This window comes from Stomoxys calcitrans, chromosome 1 (assembly GCF_963082655.1).
Source record: "Stomoxys calcitrans chromosome 1, idStoCalc2.1, whole genome shotgun sequence".
Classification (NCBI taxonomy): Eukaryota; Metazoa; Arthropoda; class Insecta; order Diptera; family Muscidae; genus Stomoxys; species Stomoxys calcitrans.
The window spans coordinates 199,926,426-199,939,694 of record NC_081552.1 but is presented as its reverse complement, the minus strand read 5'-3'; the positions used below and the strand labels follow the sequence as shown (position 1 = coordinate 199,939,694).

General features: G+C 39.5%; 1 protein-coding gene across 8 annotated transcripts in view; it reads right to left on the bottom strand.

Moving 5' to 3' along the window:
* Positions 1-13,269, bottom strand: part of LOC106083888 (RNA binding protein fox-1 homolog 2) — a 776,024-nt gene that overhangs the window by 87,107 nt on the left and 675,648 nt on the right. For 4 of the 8 annotated variants that reach the window (XM_059370360.1, XM_059370351.1, XM_059370355.1 and 1 more), the window contains exon 7: positions 11,021-11,062. The exons of the other annotated variants lie outside the window; for them this stretch is intronic. In XM_059370360.1, the coding sequence (XP_059226343.1) occupies positions 11,021-11,062 (42 nt within the window). The remainder of the gene's footprint in view (positions 1-11,020; positions 11,063-13,269) is intronic. 8 annotated transcript variants of the gene reach the window in all.

Sequence of the window (13,269 nt, the reverse complement as noted above, 5' to 3'; positions counted from 1 at the left end):
CTTTAATTCAGCCTGGCTGAATAAGGTTTTCCTATAGGTAAACTTTAATTCAGCCTGGCTGAATAAGGTTTTCCTATAGGTAAACTTTAATTCAGCCTGGCTGAATAAGGTTTTCCTATAGGTAAACTTTAATTCAGCCTGGCTGAATAAGGTTTTCCTATAGGTAAACTTTAATTCAGCCTGGCTGAATAAGGTTTTCCTATAGGTAAACTTTAATTCAGCCTGGCTGAATAAGATTTTCCTATAGGTAAACTTTAATTCACCCTGGCTGAATAAGGAACTCAAAGTATCAGCTCACGCCCAATTCACGTAGTCATAGTAGAAAGCGTCTACCCTACCAAAGAGTTGGCACGGGGCAGGGAATTCTGGCCTTGAAAGCCTGCAGCTTTGTGCCTGACAGTCTTACTCATAATTCGAAAATTTGGTTTGGATCTAACCCGATGTCAGAGCTTTCCTAGCCACCTAACTGTCCATATATATAGTGACTGTCTGATGGGGCAGCCACTCACGCGTCGATTTCGTCTTCGGTACCATCAGCATCGCTAAGATCTGATTTACACACGTTAAAAGCATATATGGCTCCCTAATTTAAAGAAACATAATGTAGAGTAACGTTAGGTTTCCCTCTTCCTCACCCTAAGGGCGAATCTTTGTTGCCACACATCCAACGATGATCCGGTGGAACTTCAAATCCTTCTTTCTGAACCTTATGTCATCTAAGACAGGCAACCTGAAAACGCTCAGTTTACGTATCCTAGTGAATGGTGCGAACTAAAGTCTTTCTGGGGTTTATGCCAATACAGTTTAACTTTGGTTTTCCTGAACGTGATCAGTAATAGTAGAATGAAAGCGATATGGATTTCGTGTGGGCATCTATCATCACCCTTTTTTCAGAAGTACCTGATCCACAAAACAGTGGAACTCCCAGCGGAGTTCCCTCTTTCTAATGCATCCCTCCGGTAGAGATGCATTAATAACCACGCCTTGAGAACTCAACAAATACCCTTCAGGGACAGGGACGTAGCCAGGATTTTTTTTGTGGGGGAGGGGGCATATTAGAAATACAAAACAATAATAAGTACGTATACGCGCTAATATTCGAAAAATTTAATTTTGGGTAGGGCCCGGGTCCGATATCCCTCGCGTATCCGCGCTTAGTTTGCAACAACACTTAGCCTGCATCCGCACTTAGTTGCATCCGCGCTTATTTCGCTTCCGCACATAGCTGTTCGCATCCGCACCAGCGGAGTTCCCTCTTCCTAATGCATTCCTCCGCTAGAGATGCGTTAATAACCACGTCTTGAGAACACAATAAATACCCTTCATCCGGGACAGGGACATAGCCAGGATTTTTTTTTTTTTTTTTTTTTGGGGGGGGGGGGGGGGTCATTTTAGAACTACAACAATAATAAGTACGTATACGCGCTTGCATTCGAAAAATAGAATTTTGGGGAGGGCCCGGGTCCAATAGCCCTCGCGCATCCGCGCTTAGTTCGCATCCGCACTTAGCTTGCATCCAAACCTAGTTGTATCAACGCTAAGCTCGCATCCGCGCCCAGTTACATCTTTAGATAGAATTGCCGGCCGTAGGGAATTGTTGTCACGAATCCTCCCCTACTTAAGATCGTTTATCCCGTAGACTTTGTAGTAGCGGTACATGAAACATACACTTACATCTTTAGATAGAATTGCCGGCCGTAGATAGTTGTTGTCACGAATGTTCCCCTACTTATGATCGTTTTTCCCGTAGACCTTGTAGTAGCGGTACATGAAATCCCGAATGTAAATTATATCTCCATAGGTATAGAGCGCACTTGCCTTTGCCTACCACCGATGTCGTCATCGTATCCGCCAACCAGTTTTCCGGCTCCCACCGAACACGACGATCCTGAGGTCAGCCAGGCCAGTGCCCAATTAGCTAACAACGGGAGTCTGAAAATAAAACGCCCTCTACTTATCGCAAACACCATCCGAAGCCGACACTGAAAACCGACGCCTTCTACCAAGCCCACCGAAAGTTCTCAATCAACTATAAATCGAGGATAACCAAACTGACCAAAAGCACCAAGGGGGCCTTGAATTAGTGAAGGTCTCACCGTCGAGATTACATCAACCCAGCCCGCCTCAATGCCCACCAAAAGTTCCTGATCAACTATAAATCGCCTGCCGTCGGCAACTGCACCTACAAAAAGCGTTAATAAGGGGGCCTAGAATTTGCGAAGCCCTCTTTGTCGAGCTAAATCCAGCCATCCTTCAAGAGACGCCGCTACAACTGAGCGCTCATAAGTAAGGGTCGAAGACGACAACCTGTTCACCCGTGGCGAAGAGATTGTCATATCTACTTATATAAAAGAGTTACGTGACTGACCGATTGCTGCCTGACTAAAAAGCTAGAATCATGAAACTTTGCACGAATGTTGGTCTTGGGTTATAAAGCTAGATTTTTAGATATTCGTACGTTTTGGTACTAAAAAGTACGAAAGGTACATATTTGCTAGAATTGTGTTCTTGGGCTCAAGTTAAAGAGCGTTTAGAAAAAACAAGGTATGGTGAAAACATTTTTGGAAAATCCTACCGTAAGTGGGAGAAATAGTACTTTAGTACAGCAATTGGTACTACTGGCTACTTTCTTTGTTAATTGAGCTAGAGCTCTGAGTTTTCGAACTTAGGTACACTTTGGCACCCATAAGTGGATGACTATGAAACTTTTGGAAATTTGTACATTTAGATACTAAAAAAAAGGACCAAAAAGGTACGAAATGGTACCAAAATGGAAATTATGAGGGTGAAAAGAAAAAATGGAAAAATAGTACTCGTAAAGGGAGGAAACGTACATTTAGTACCGTAATTGTTACCATTAAGTAATTTCATTGCAGATGGAGCTAGAGGTCTGAAATTTGGCATGTAGACACATGTAGGAAATATATAATGGGTGGCTAAATGATCTATTCAAAATTCGTATATCTTGGCACCAAAAAGTGCAAAATAGTTTCTAAAACATACCTTGAAAATATATATGGGGCGACTTAATTTTCGATGCATTGTTATTCTTGGCACTTTAGTACTTTCTTTGCAGAAGGGGACCTATTCTGAAATTTTACAAGCAATCTTTACAAAACTTCATAATCTAGTTTTTAAGATTCTAGGTTAAGCTTTTGGAAGTTCTACACTAAAAGGGGTTATCAAAAACGATTCTAATTAACTTGTGTTATCACTTAAGGTTTATGGGTCCTTAGTTTGACCCTGGAGACGACTGAACTTACCTCAGCCTTCAACAAAACCACGTTACAACCTCTAGCTTGCTATATAAGTTCAGGCACGGCGTCAATATTCTCTGGTACAACGGCCGGTTTTGGACGACCTCATTAAACTAGTTTTTCACAACGTAATAAGTACGATTAGGCTAGAAAGCGTCAAACTTTGCAATGGAAATGTCAGACAGCACCTGGCTGCACTTAGTGTCGCCTAGACCAGAAACATATATAGCAGTCCTCTTACAAAGTTATGCAGAAGCCAGTTTGGTATCCCTTTTCCCAACGGTCTTTAGTTTTATTGTCTGAGTATGCTGGGCTTGGTTTGTTTTCCATGTCTTTCCTTGTCTTGGAAAATACTGCAGTATTAAAATAACAAAAAGTTAAGAGTAAAAACAACAGAAAGGATACGAAATGCAAATTGCATTAAGCCGATGACGGAGCAGAATATAATTTCTGTTTTTTGTATTCATATGACTTCATGTGAATTTTCTCCTACAGATTGCTGCTGCTGCCGAAATGCGAATAGTATGGCAAAAGGTATTGAGATTATCATGACTTGTGAACAGAGTTTAAAATTGGTATTGCTGAATGTTGTTAGCATGGAAACAACAAAAACAAAATCTCAAAGAATTTTATGAAAATTAATTAAAAAGTAGTAATTTTCAACTTATAACTTGGTATATTCTAAATTGTGGATATCACATGCCAAATTTATGGAAAGTTAACCTGGTTCAAAGAATTCCATGTAAATGTAAAATTTGATCAAATTTGTATATCTTAGTTTGGATGTAAATTTCTTCAAACATAGATCGAATAGGAAAATATGTGGTAAACTCAAGGTATTTAGAAAAGCTATAAAGGTATTTCCAACATTATCAAGAGCGTTTCTATAAGAAATTTTTAACTATTTTAGCATTATTATTTATTGGTTACTGGTATTGATATCGAGAGGGGGCGGACGCTCCCCCTTACCTCAAAAGTACCACCCAAAAATAAAAGTGGACCGATCGGGACAATATGGGATTCAAATGAAACGTATTCAGGAGTAGAGTACGAATTTTTTAATAAAAGTAGGGTTCAAGTATCTGAGGGGCCGCCCCAGCCCCAAAACCCCTTAAAATAGGTTTATTTTACCATCATGACAATATGGGACTCAAATGAAAGGTATTCGAGAGAAGATTACGAATATGATCACGAAATAAGAATAGGCGTAATAATTTGTTGATAACGGAAGAGGGCGGACCCTCCACCGTTACACCAAAAACACCACCCAGAATCAAAATTGGACCGATAAGGACAATATGGGTATCAAATGAAAAGTATGCGGGAGAAGATAACGAATCTGGCATACAAATACATGTCATAGTATAGGGAGTCACCCCCACAAAAAACGCTCAAAATGGGCACATTAGCCAATCACGGATATATGGGGCTCGGTTTATTTGTTCCGTATAGACTGAAAAACGGCAGAACCGATTTTCTAGAAATTTTAGCATATTGTGTAGGTTGGTCTGGAAGGAAACATTGGCTATATAATTGTTCGTTATCGGAAGGGGCACGGACCCTCCCCCTTATGACAAAAACACAACCCAAAATCAAAAGTGGACCGATCCGAACAATATAGGTATCAAATGAAACGTATTGGTGAGTAAAATACGAATATGGTATTAAAACTTGAGTCTAAGTACCCATCGGGCCGCCCAACCCCAAAACTCCCGCAAACAGACATATTGGACGTTCATTTTAATATGGGGCTCAAATGAAAGGTATTCGGTAGTAGATTTCGAATCTGGCATACAAAATCAGATCGAAGTATAGGGGGTCACGCCACCCCTCAAAAACGCCATTAGACCCATTATGACTAAATGATACTTGGCTGAACCGATTTTCTTAAAATTTTCATAAATTGTGTACGTTTGTCGGCAAGGGAACATAGGCTATATAATTTTTAGATATCGGGTGGAGGCGGAACTTCCCCTTTACCCTAAAAACGCCACCCATATCCGATACTTGTCCGATGGGCACAATAAGGGTATCAAATGAAAGGTATTGGAGACCAGAAAACGATTGTGGTATTAAAATTTGGGTTCAAGTACCCTCCAAGCGGTTCATATTTAACGGCCATGGCAATATGGGGCTCAAATTAAAGGGATTTGGAAGTGCAGCACGAATTTGTTATCCATAATTGAGTCGAAATGTCTGAGGTGCCATCCCTAATCATATGAGAACATTACCACCAGGAATCGAGAAAGGTGCAAATTCTCACACATCAATGAGTGCTTTCCGATTCAAGTTTAAACTCAATGATAAGGGACCTTTTTTTATAGCCGAGTGCGAACGGCGTACCGCTGTGCGACACAGCTTTGGGGAAAATTTTTGAAATGACCATGCATGAAATTGTACCTCGCAAATGTCGCCAACATTAAGAGGGGATAAACACCGCTTTGTCCGATGTTCTCGCCAGGATTCGAACGCGTTCAGCGTCATAGGCTACAATGGTACCAATTCGATATCCGCATTCAGGGCGAAGTGTCCCCACCCTAACGGGATATTAGAGAGTTAAAAAAGGCGTAGCGGAGCGGGCCCGGTTTGGCTATGATAAATAATAATACAAAAACAATTTAATCACAGTTGCACTGAAGCTACATTTATCACAGAACCTTTTTTAATTACGCAATGGAATACTCAGCTTAAAATTTTGTATACCTGAATGGCAGGGACGTAGGCAGGTTTTTTTTCTTTGGAGGGGGGGGGGGGTCCTCCCACATTTTTTCAAAATCTAAAATTGCCAAAATTCTTGTTACAGTGAAATTGGTAAAAATACCTCAATTATGTATTTATTTTTTTTTTTTTTTTTAATTGTGGTAGCTACTGGGTGCAGGAAATGACACGCCGGCGATGATATTTGGTCATAAAGTCAGAGCTGAATTTTACCGCGATTGCCAACACAGTGCAAATATCTTTTGGAAGATGTATTAATGGCTTTGAACGGTAGGCAACGGTTTTACTGCTGCCCTGTGTGCCCAGGTTCACATTAACGACGAAAAATAACCAATAACAGAGCTGCCTTTGAAAAATTCTAGCTCGCGTTTGGAAAAAGGTATCGCAATTAAATTTGGACTGGCGTAAAGTAGACGACTGAGACCAGTTGCAACAATTCTTCCCATCATGTTTTGTGGGAAAAAAGTCAACAATTTTTTATATCCCAAAAATCAAACGAAAAGATTTCTCAAAATTTTGGAATGGAGTGAGATTTCTGGAATCCGTTTTTTTATGTCTTGTTGGATTTGATGGTTTTTTTGACAGCAGGTTCTATTGTATGCCTAAATCATGAAATCCAGCTGGTCGTAAAATATTAAGAAAATGATTTTTTGCTGTAAGGGCTTAGGAATAAAAATATTTTTTTTTGAAAAAATTTTAAAATTCAAAATATTCGAAAAAATTGTTACTTCAATATAAATTCTCTAAATTGTGAATATACTGGTACACCCAATACCAAGATGTTACTGTATCGCAATTTTAATAGCTTTAGCCTTATCCGTAAAGAAAGAACATTTTGAAAGGTTTAGTGTCTAAACGAACGAATTAAAAAAAACCTCTATTCGGCCGATAAATACTGTCAAGGTGTAACTGTATCCGTAAAGAAAGAACATTTGAAAAAATTTAGTGTCTAAATGAACGAATTAAAAAAAAAAACCTCTAGTAGGTCGATGAATATTATCAAGGTGTAACTGTATCGCAATTTTGAGATCTTCAGCTCAATCCGTAAATAAAGTACAGTTTTGCACGTTTTAGTACCTAAATGAAGATATTTCAAAACAATCTTCTAGTTATCCGTTACATACTGCCAAGATGTACCTGCTTCGCTAATTTCATAGATATAGCTCAGTCACCACAGCTGCCACTTTGTACGTTTTAGTACCAAAATGAACGAATATCAAAAAATCTTCTAGTCGCTCTGTACACAGTGCCTAGATGTAACTGTATTCCAAATTTCAGAGCTGTAGCTCAATCTTTAAAGAAAGTAATAAATAGTACCAATTACAGCACTTAAGTACTTTTTATTCCCCTCCTGGCACGATTCCAACATTTCATATTTGGTAAACCTTATCGTATATTTTTATCAAGACATTGATCATTTTTAGCAATTTTTTTTAATTTTACCCTTCTCCGTTCACCGTAAAAGTAAATAAGCTATTTTTTACTTTCTGGTACCTAAATGTATGAGTTGTTAAAAATTACTCAGTCAGCCAACATATATTTCTTAGTAGAATCTACATGTTAAATTTCAGAGCTCTAGTTCAATCCGTAAAGAAAGTATGGAATGGTACCAAATACGGTACTAAAGGTACGTTTCTTCCATATCCATTACTATTTTTCATATTTTTTCTATCAACCTCCTTTATTTCATAACAACAATCATTTAGCCATATTTCGAAGTTTTAGCTCTACCCGTTCGCCCTATGCAAATTCACCTAATTAGTACTATTTTTGGTACTTTTTTTTGTTTCAAAATGTCCAAAAACTCATTTGGCATGTCAATTATGATTGCCAAATTCAAAGCTCTAGCTCAGTTAACAAACAAGGTACCAAAAAGTACTAATTGCAGTACTAAATGTACCATTTTTCCCACATACTGTTCTATTTTGGAACTTTTTTTTTGTCACCAAGTGTTATTTTTTTGAGACGCTCTTTAATTTGAGCCCAAACTCATAATGCTAGCCCCATCCGTTTATGCTGAGTTAAAAGTCACCATTTCGTACTTTTTAGTACCTAAACGTAAGAATATCACAAAAACCATGATCCACATTCGTGCCAAATTTCATGACTCTAGCTTTAGCCGTTTCGGCTGGGCGTTAATCAGTCAGTAAATCAGTCAATCACGCGTCGTCACTCGGACAACGGAATCGAGGGTCAGGCGTAATGGGTTAAAATTTTGTCTATAAAAATATTTATTGAAATTTGTCTATAGAAAAAATATTAGGAAAATGTGGTTTGGGACAGATAAGCATAATAAAACGAGGGAATCGGTTTACAAATGACAATTTCATTGCATTATTACTGCAAATCGGACGAACATATATATGGGAGCTATATCCAAATCTGAACCGATTTTTTCTAATTTCAATAGGCTTCGCTTCTAGGCCGAAAAACATGCCTGTAACAAATTTCAAGACGATCGGATGAAAACTGCGACCTGTACTTTGTACACAAATTAACATGGACAGACGGACAGACAGACAGACGGACATAGCTAAATCGAATCAGAAAGTGATTCTGAGTCGATGGAATATAATCGAGGCAACGATAGGAAACGTGGAAGGAAGGGAAGAGGTTTCAGATCGGATACTTGAGATGAACTTTGAAGTCGAGTGCGAGGCACTGCTGCCATCTGGAAGATCATGTTACACGGATGGATCTAGGCTAGAGGACAGAGTGGGCCTGGGGGTTTACATTGAAAACCCAGGGACTGACATCTGTTTTAGACTGCCTGACCATAATACGGTCCTGCAGGCGGGAGTGGTGTGTTGCTAACGCGAGGACGTCGAGTGTGAACATCTTTACCGACAGTAAAATTGCCATAAGGGCAATAACAACTAGGACGGTAAGGTCACCAACAGTCTAGTAGTGTAAGAAGGAGATTAACGCCTTCTCTGAGGATGGCAAAATCCGCATCGTTTGGGTGCCGGGCCATAACGGAATAAGGGGAAATGAAAGGGCAGACGATTTGGCGGTGAAGGCCAGAGGTCTGCCGTCAATAAACTTGGTTAACCCGAAGCCTTTCGGGTCGACGCAGTTCATGTTAAGGGAGTGGGCGACAAATGCGCATGCAACATTGTGGAACAGCGAAACGGTCGGTAGGACGGCGAAAATCCTATGGGGGGGGGGTCCAGATCGTGAGAAGACGAGGAGGCTATTACTGAAAGGAAGCAAGAAGGAGGTCAGTATAGCTATTGGTATCATAACTGGACACATAGGACTACGAGCTCACTTATGTAAAATCGGTGCTGCAAGTGATAGCATGTGTAGAACATGCATGGAAGATGATGATGAGACGTTGGAGCATTTCCTTTGCCATTGCCCGGCTTTCGCATCCAAGAAATACCGGTACCTAGGTGGAGACACAATATCAGACATGAACCAACTTAGAGGAGTGGCATTGAAAACAATTAGGGATTTTGTAAGTAGCACGGAATTTCGAACTTAAAATTTTCTTTTCAGAGGTTACTTTATAGTTTTTAGAGCGTACAACAAGCCGATTACTGGCTTAGGTGTATGTCCATAGTGGCATGTGGCGGATTAATATCTGCACCCTCTTTTCAACCTAACCTAAAACTTTCATTAAAATTTTGTTTTTCATAAAAATTTCATTACAACTTTGTTTTTAAGAAAAATAATTTTAAGGCGGCCCTGGCCTCAGCAAAATGTTGTCTTAGTAGAATATTATAAATATGATATTATAAAAAATGTTTATGGAACTTTTGTTCAGAATAAATTTTATTTACAATTTTCTATAGACAAACTCATTTTGGTGGGGGCCTCTTGCCCGAAGACCCCCACCCCTCTGGCTACGTCCCTGCTGAATGGTATATATCACACGCCAAATTCATGCAAAGTTGATCTCGTATACAAAGAATTCACTGTAAATGCAAAACTTCAGCAAAATTGTATAAGTATCTACGTAGGCCACCGTAGCACAGAGGTTAGCATGTTCGCCTATGACGCTGAACGCCTGGGTTCGAATCCAGGCGAGACCATCAACAAATTTTTTTCTGCGGTGGTTTTCCCCTCCTATTGCAGGCGACATTTGTGAGGTACTATGCCATGTAAAACTTCTCTCCAAAGAGATGTCGCACTGTGGCACGCCGTTCGGACTCGGCTATAAAAAGAAGGCCCCTTATCATTGAGCTTAATACTTGAATCGGACTGCACTCATTGATATGTGAGAAGTTTGCCCCTGTTCCTTGGGCAAAATTTGCATTTGCATCTTCGTTTACGATGTAAATTTCTTCACACATGGTTCGTTCGTCTCCATAACTTCTCAGGAAATTTGCATTACAGGCTGTGGGGGAATTTACTACAAGTTCAGAATTTGGCATTCAGGTGATGAAAAGCCTTATAGAACATTCTTCTGAGGAAAACCATGGCTTAATTTTTATAATTTTTAGCAGATTTTAAAATTTATTTGCTTTATGAAGAACAATATTCTTAGTACACCCTAATGTCTAGATGAGTATGGCATGTAGTGTTACATTAACTGGCATAAGAAGGTACACATGTGCTATGATATGGGCTTGGATTTGGTTTGGGATTACGATTTAGGAACATAGCCAATAGCTGTGTTGGCAATAAAATTTTTCGTTTAGTTCATGGAAGGACAATTTAATTGCTCTTGCAAAATTCGTTGCTAGGACGATAGTAAGGAAAGTGCTATTAAGGATATTGTTAGCAATATTATGGTTATTGGAAAGAACACGAGTAGAGCATGGCACAAGCATAAACATCTCTAATTGACATCTAGGTTTATTTATGGCATTCAATGTAATTAAATTATAGAAAAAAAAATTTGAAGTATTTTTTGCTTGCAGTGCAATTAACATTTGTTGGGTTTTTTGCATTCTCATAACATACAGACACAAATACACACACACAAACGGAAAGGGATAGAACAAAATGTTAAGAGAACAAATATTTAGAGAAAAATTTGTTGCAATATTAGTTATTATTTTTTTGTTTTTTTTTTTTTTTGTGTTATTTCTGCTCACCTAGAGCTGGAGCCGGTATGGCACCGTCTTTTGTCAGTACGACTTTGGTATTTCAGATTTATGAATTGTTGTTTATTTTGTTTTCGTTTCAAGATAAATTGGAAGAAAAATAGAAAAAAAAGAAAAGAAAACATTACAAATATGCTTCAAATACGAAACAAATATAAAACGCAATCTGAATTTGAAGAAAAACAACAGTTCCCCAGAATATCTCTTAGCAGTTGGAGTGACGTTTTCTCAATTGGGGAAAAAATCATATTTTGTTTTGCTGATTGGAACGAGATAGGAAAAACAAATAAAAACTGGATGTAGCTCTTAGTGCAAAGAAAATCATTTTAGGCAATTCAAGCTAGGCATAGTAGTCTAAAGAAGTAAATGTGTTATGAGTTTGGCAGGGCTGAATCTTATACACCTTCCACCATGGAGAGCATTTGTCACATCCTTTGTCCGTGTATCTCTCTACTGGCAAGCAAAGGATAATGGACAAGACTTGCTATGCTATTGGAGCTATAACAAGCTATTAACCGATTCCAGTCATAATTGGCTTTTTAAGAGCTAAACCACATAAAATTCAGAAAAAATTATATAATCTTTATTCAAATCGATAGTACGGTCCATATACTTTACTGTTTGGAGATTATTTCATGCAAATGTTGACCGTGACTACGCCTCAAATGGTCGCTCCTCTTAGTCTAATTTTGGCATACCCTTTCCAACATTTCGGCCGGCATCTCACGAATAAATGCTTCAATGTTGCCTTCCACTGCGACAATTTAAGCGGGCTTGTCAGTATAGACATGAGCTTTAACATAGCCCCACAAAAAATAGTCTAAAGGTGTTAAACGCACGATCTAGGCGACCAACTGACTGGTCCCGAATGTGAAATAAAATATTCTACGAAATCGCCTCTCAATAAGTCCATTGTTACGCGTGCTATGTGGCATGTGGCACCGACTTGTTGAAACCACATGTCATGCAAGTCAAGCTCCTGCATTTTGGCCAAAAAAACGTTGGATATCATCCCACAGTAGCGCTCATCATTCACAGTTACGTTACACTTGGCATCTTCTTTGAAGAAGTACGGTCCAATGATGCCACCAGCTCATAAACTCCAGCAAACTGTGAATTGTTCTGGATGCATTGGTAGCTATTGCAAAACTTCTGGCTGATCTTTACTCCAAAATCGACAATTCTGGTTTTAGACCGACAATTCTGGTTTTAGACCAATTATATCAGGTTTTAGACCGATGCAGTCATGACAGGTCACTGTCTAATCGGACAGGCTGAAGATTGCCAGCAATGACTTTTGCAGAAGCTGTGAGGACATCGAAGAAGAAGAGACTAAAGAACACCTTCTGTATGTGTGTCCCGCACTAGCAGTCAGAAGGAGTTCCATTTTAGGTTCTAATTTCTTTGAGAACCTCTCTTTGAGAATCCATACTTGGGTATCGGAAGCCTCCTCCAAGAAATCCATGGTACGACTAAGAGTGTCGAGATGCTACTGAAGCCAAGAATGCGGCATATAGAGCAACCCTGCAATCAGTAGCAAGGCGCCAGATGAAGGAGGGATAGTGGGAGCAAAAGAGAGAGGAGAAACGTCTATTCGGCAGAAAGTAAAAGGAAATGGACAAAACGTGAGTGTGAGCGAATTGAGATGTCCAGGAGTCAGCATAAAGCCCGGAAATTCTACCAAAGAATTAAACATCAAACCGATGGCTTTGGTGCAGGCACATCCTTCTGCAGACACAACGAAGGAAATCTGGTTACTGACAGAGATAATATGCTAAGGATATGGAAAGAACATTTTACCCTACTGCTAGTGTCCGACGTTGGCGGCGAAGAGAATACCCCAGAACCAATCAATGATGATGGTATAGAATGTTTACCTCCTAGTCAGAATGAGGTCCAAGTAGCAGTGACCCGACTAAAGAACAACAAGGCAGCAGTAGCCGACGGGTTACCCGCTGAACTATTTAAGACCGGAGGCGACACGCTGATAAGGTGTATGCATCAGCTAATCTGCGTAATCTGGCTAGAAGAACGCATACCCGATGATTGGAACCTCAGCATACTATCTCCCGTACACAAAAAAGGAGACAAGACGGAATGTGCCAACTACAGAGGAATAAGTCTCCTCCCCATCGCATACAAGATACTTTCGAGCGTACTGTGTGAAAGATTAAACCTGAAGTCAATGAGATAATTGGGCCCTATCAATACGGCTTTAGACCTGGTAAATCCACCCTCGA